The 6,000-nt window shown below is 43.7% G+C and overlaps 1 protein-coding gene across 3 annotated transcripts in view; it reads left to right on the top strand.

Moving 5' to 3' along the window:
- The first annotated feature begins 3,803 nt into the window (after positions 1 to 3,803).
- NECAB1 (N-terminal EF-hand calcium binding protein 1) overlaps positions 3,804 to 6,000 on the top strand; it is a 51,129-nt gene continuing 48,932 nt past the window's right edge. For 2 of the 3 annotated variants that reach the window (XR_003994161.1, XM_030504577.1), the window contains exon 1: positions 3,804 to 3,973. Coding sequence is in view for 1 of the 3 variants with exons in the window: in XM_030504577.1 (XP_030360437.1) it covers positions 3,932 to 3,973 (42 nt within the window). In the remaining 2 variants the exon portion in view is untranslated. The remainder of the gene's footprint in view (positions 3,974 to 6,000) is intronic. The other variant, XM_030504590.1, reaches the window with a different exon arrangement.

Below are 6,000 nucleotides of genomic sequence, written 5' to 3'. Positions count from 1 at the left end.
TGTCCCTAAAAAGTTGTCCTAAAATCTGCCAAATTGGATCTATGTGTAAGAGTGTGTAAAAAAATGTGGGTTACATCTTGCAAGGAACAAACGATATTCCATGTACAATGATGTATATACAGTTTACTTAGGCACTCCTAATGCACTGCTGTGCATTACTGACCCACAACTCTTCCATTTTACTATGTTTATAATGATACTTTTCTATCCCAGGAGTATTATGTGTCCCCTACAGACAGAAAGGGGGCTAGTAAAGAGAGACTGAGGTTCATAGCTGCTGGTCTAAAGCTTGCCTTAGATGCCAGGAGATCCCAGGTTTGGCATTTCCCACTAGCTGTGAAGAAGCTGTAAGAAGCACCAAATTATTAAGAAAAATTAGGCTTGGGAACATACATGAAAACTGTATCGAATGAGTAGGTCTTCAGTGATTTTCCCAAACATGTATAAGAAGAGCATGCAAATAAACAAAAAGAACAAACTAATGTTCTAGTACAAGCTGTGTGGTTTCCTCCTGAAGGAACTCTTACCAGCATCTCCCTGAATTCCTTATGTGTAATTATGGCTTTACATTAATTTTCCTGGTGATTTAGGAGAGAGCTCCAATACACACAGATTGCATCCAAGTTTACCTGCTGATATACATCCTGCATCCCAGTTGCCTATGCTGGATTGCCTCTGGAGCGCACCATGGCTCCAGTCCAGCCAGTGTCTGGGTTTCCTTTCCACCAAAGAATGGGTATGGGAGCAGAGGGAAAGGAGGAAGGCAGATTAAGGTCTTGCTCCAGGAGGGATCAGGTTGAGGGTAAAGTGAGCCCCTGAGCTGGGAACTTTGATGTGCTTTTCATCCGATGAACTAGACGTAGCCACACACTCCATGTATAGGTAGTTGACCCAGCATTTTTCCAGCCACACCATCAGTCCTTTTGGGATTTAGTACATCTACCCTTGCTGTAACTAGCACAGATGCTGTATGGAAGGGGACTCACTTTTCCATCCTCAAAACCTATTTGTGGAAACAGGGAGATGTAAAGATACTGGCTCCTCACTTGGATCAGATCAGTCCATGTGCAAGACACAAGATGGAAAAGAAAGGTGGCTTCTAGCATCCTCTGTTGCCACTCATATAACTAACCACGTCCACACACATTCTAACTCTGAAATTTCTCTGTTTGTACAGTTTATGATCACAAAAAGTCATGAGGGAGCTGTTACAGGGAGCAGCATGTGAGTACTCAAACTGGTTTGGGGTTGGCCTACAGAGCACCAGCCCAGGTGGTCAAACCATGACAAAACTAGTTTGGAGAGCTGAAGGGAGACGTTGTTTTATGCTAACTCAATTCTTTAAATAGGTACCAATCAAGTCCTGTGGTGAAAAAAAAGAACCATAAAGCAGATAATTTCCTTAGCCAAAGACAAATAGTACTTTTCACTATGGATCTGTGGGGTTCCCAAGTGTACAAGCTGTTCTTCTGCTGGAAAAGTTGTGTTTTGACATAAGCATTACATAGTGGTTTTCCTGTCATTTAGAGGCAACACACATAGCTAACCATCATGGAGTGGTTTAGAAACTTGATTAGACAATTAGGCGGCTTGCATTTCCTCAGTGAAAAGGAAGTTTTGTTGTCTATCTCAGCATCGATGGCTCTTGTTGCACAGCCCACTGCGCAGCAAGTGTAAAGTAGCTCTTGTTGCCAGTTTTCATTTGTTGGTTTTTTTCCCAGATAAAAGGGCAAAACCATTAAATACTGGCTGACCACTTCATGTCACATAAGCAAAGATGATAGTGCAGTAGGCTGGTTTCTAAATAAAAGTTTAGTGATTTGACAAATGACAAGGCAAAGAGCAGGCACTTCTAGGTTTAATCCTTATCCGCACACGAAACAACTTTCCTTCTTATAATAGATGATAAGCAGCATGGGTCTACAGCCGCAGAAGCAAGTTTATCACTGAGTGCTGGCCTCTGCTAACCTCACCTGGGTATCTCGCAGAGCTGTCATCCTCTCATTAAGGCAGCAGGTACCATACATGTACTTCAACATCACCGGAACCTCAGGCCATGCTCCCCTCTCCCCCACCTCACTCCTCGTACTCAGAGGCAGAGGTAAATCATCAAAGGAATAGGGAAGCTGGTAAAATTCAGAGCTTCCATCTGCTTGTGTTGTTAAAATTAAGTTATTACTTCAGACAATTTTAAAGTGGTATAAAGAAGTATCACCAGTAAGTTATGCATATACTCACAGATTTGTTTGCTCATCTGCACCTGAAAACTAAAGTCTCTAAACATGATTACTTGAACTGTGCTTTCACATGTCTATGTCACACAAAGATGATTTGCAGATTAGGTTTTTTAATAATAGAAATAATGCTTCCTAGTATAATAAAAGGCCTATGAGTTATTTTTGCTTCTTATGTTGTTTTTTTTTTCCCTAAAAATATCTGAAGTGCCCATTTTTTCTCAATTGTTTTTAAGGAAGATTTCTCTGACAAAATATTCACAGTGAACAGTAAGACTAATCAAAGGGGAAAGATACTGGTTCTTCAACCAAAGTCTTTTCATTCCAAAATAGTAATTAGTCAATAAATTTAAATATGTAAGTTATTACCAGTTTTGTTATAACAGTTAACAAAAATAAGCCCCTCTACAGTCTAAAGAAGCTTTTCTTTATGTCCACTCACTTTCCTGGCTCTTGAGGTAAGGCTTTTGGACTTTTTCTTCTTTTCTCTCTCTGGAAAGAAATGCATTCCCATACTTCCATCATAAGAATCAGATTAAATAAAAGCCTTTCAGTATTATTAAAAAGCAAAAATAGCTTGAGATTATTTTCCATGTCTTTTTCAAGCATCTTTAAGATGTGAGACAAAAAATTGTCATCCTCTGAAATTCCTCATCTTTCCTTTTGGACAGTTCTCTCTCCCCTCTCAGGTTTTCTTCTGAAACATGGGTAGGGAGGTGGAAGAATTAGGAATACCCATGCACAGCAAATCACGCCGCAGCCAAGGCTTTTCATACATGAAGATGACATGAAGGTGTTTTAAAGTAGAAACTTCACTCTAACATTTTTTTATATAATCTATAGTCATATATGATGATATAATGTATCATATATAATATACTGTAATAATACTGTAACATATAATGTACCATTGCCAATGGTGCATGGTAGGAGAACAAAGACGAAGCCCCCACTAGGTGATGTCCATGTAATAGCCTCCTGGCATACATCTGAAATAACACAAGAGGAAGTTTCCCTCAGGACTGCTGTCCCCCTCACCCGACATCCTCCTCGTCCCCTGACTTCACCCCACAGAGCCCGCTCCTGCCCCATCTCACACCTCCCCACTTGCTCTATCCCAAAAAACAGAAGCACTCCTAGGTCCTCACAGACCCTAATTTTTGGCCAGGCAACTTTATTATATTCAAGGACCGTATTTTCAAGCCCAAGTGCTTTTGTAGAGTTCAGCTGATGGTGATCTGCATCAGCCATGTGAAAGTACAGTTACATCCCATCGCCCCCCCGGCACTGCTGAGACCTCAAAGCATGGTCAGTCTTGTGGTTCAAGAAAGATCTCCCCCAAGTGAGTATACTGAAGGGGAAAGCAGCCAAAATGACGATGAAAACTTGACCTGACAAAGGCAGGCTGCAAGAACCAAGTGTCTGTCACGGAGAGAGCGCAAGTCTCGCCACAAACCCACTTCAAAGGCGCAACAAGGTGTCTGCGGAGCAGAACGGGACAAACTCTTCCCCCTGCCCCCGCGGCCGAGCAGGAGCTACAGCAGCTCCTCCCCAGCCTTTTTTGGGTGGTTCTCCAGCGACAGGCGAGGCGGGGCGTTCGGCTCGGCCCAGGCACAGCCACGAGCCCGGCCGGGGGGCGGCGGCGCAGGGGGGACGCTGCGGGCGGCGGCGGCAGCGGGAGCTGCTGCGGCGCACGGATGGCAGCGGAGCCGGGAGCGGGGCTGCGCATCTTCCGCGATGTGAGTACGCGGCATCCCTGACCTGAACACATGAACCCCTCCCTCCAGCAGTTGGGGGGTGCATGTGGTGTGTGTCTTATTTTTTTATGTTTTGCCCTTATTTCCAGGCCCCTCCCCCCACCCCCCCCCCGAGCTGTGATTTCCTCCCTGGGGTGGAAGGGAGTGAAACACAGCAAGCCAGTGGGTGTTTTGCTTTCCCTTTCTCTTCCCATTTCCTTTCTCTTTTTCCTTGCCTTTCTTCTTCCTCTTTTATTTCCCTTTCCCCTTCCCCTTCTCCTTTCCTTTGCCTTTCTTCTTCCCTTTCCCTTTCCTCTTCCATTTCCCTTTTCCCTTTCATTTTCCGTTTCCTTCCCCCTTTCCTTTACCATTTCTCCTTTCCCTTTTCCTTCCTTTTTTCCCTTCCCTTCCCCTTCTCTTATTTTTCTTTTTTAAATATTTCTAGCATTTAAAATGTTCATGAGGGAAATGAGTTTGCTTCCTCCGGTGGCATGTGTGTGTGAGGAGAGCAGGTTAGCAGTTGGGGGCAGTTAGGAAAGGTGCTGAGTGAAAACACTGTCACTTTTCAAAATACATTGCTTGGATTTCTGTTATTTTATATTTTTTTCTGGGCTTCTCACCGACGAGTTGCTCACCCTGCAGGTGTTTTTCCCAAACTATGCAGGTTCCTTCCTATCCCATTAGACCCGGATGGGTTTGAGGTGCCCAGGGTTGATGTGCCCCTATGCCCCTCAGCTGTTCGAGGGGGAGCCCAGCAAGGTGCCATCCTACCCCTCAGGGGTGCTGGGCCAGACCATGACCAAGGGCTCAGCATCTCACAAGATGCAGCTGTGAAGTTTTTGGTTTAAACATGCCCAGCTCAGAGCGTTTCCCTGGTCTGAGGTAAGTCCCGATAAAAGGCAAACTCCCACCCAAAGATCCCCAAAGTATCGCCTGCATCTCACCTGTCCTTGGTGAGACCTAGATATCTTCAGACCAGCTCTACGACCAACTTAGATCTACTTCAGACCAACTCTTGTACCAGGGTTAGTCTATAGGGTCAGTACTGTACTAAAGGACCCTTCATCTAGCTGTTTTCTTTAAGGTGCCCCCATTAACTTCTCCAACATTTCCCACAAATCATTGCAAGCAGCTCCCATCTGCTCATCTCCTGATTTCTCAAGCCTCCATAAGAAGGCATTTAAATTAGACTCTTTGTTGCTTTTTATTATTTCCATTCAGATGTATAAGGAAAATGCAGCTTTTCTGTGTATAAATGCCACTTGTAAGAGAAACAGGAGGATTACAGGCACACCTCACAAAGACAGAAACCAAAGTTGCCAGGAAAGAGTTTAAAAAACATTAAATGGAGCCAACTCCCCAATTTAACTCAGCACAATGGGTTAGGAAACTGCTCATGGTCAGAATATCTGATAAACTGAAAAATTTTACATCTTACATCTGGAGAATAACCTTAAATTCAAACCTAGTCTCTGCCAGCTTTAGAGCAGGGACTGGACCCTGGGGGCCCTTCCTCCTGTCAAAGTACATTCATGTCATAGGTATTTGAGAGTGCACAGTGCTGTGGTTGCCCCACAGTGAAGTACCTCCACTTGTATGAACACTTAACGATAAATCAGAGCAGGCAGCAAAAGACTGGGTGTAAGGCTACGCAGAAAGGGGAGGCACTGTGCGAGGGAGATAGGCAGAGACCTAACGAGCATGAGACCTGATTTCTCATGCAACCTCCTCCCTGGTTTTGTGTCAAAGTTCCTATCAAAGTGTCCAAAAGATTTTAACATCACCCTACTGAAAAAAAAAAAAGTTTTAAAAACAAATTATAAAAACTAGTTAAAATAATAATAAATACATAAAAATTATAAAATTAATTTCAAAATAAAACCCAAAAATTACTTCTGTAGAAACTTTTGCCACCCTTGACCCACATTTACGGAGCACTTCTAGTTGATTGAAATTCTACTGCTACAGCTGTCCTAGTCCTGTCCACCCACAAACCAGAGCAGGCAGCGCTCTTGGTCACATAGAAGTCT

This window comes from Strigops habroptila, chromosome 1 (assembly GCF_004027225.2).
Source record: "Strigops habroptila isolate Jane chromosome 1, bStrHab1.2.pri, whole genome shotgun sequence".
Taxonomy (NCBI): domain Eukaryota; kingdom Metazoa; phylum Chordata; class Aves; order Psittaciformes; family Psittacidae; genus Strigops; species Strigops habroptila.
This window is presented reverse-complemented; position numbering and strand designations above follow the sequence as displayed.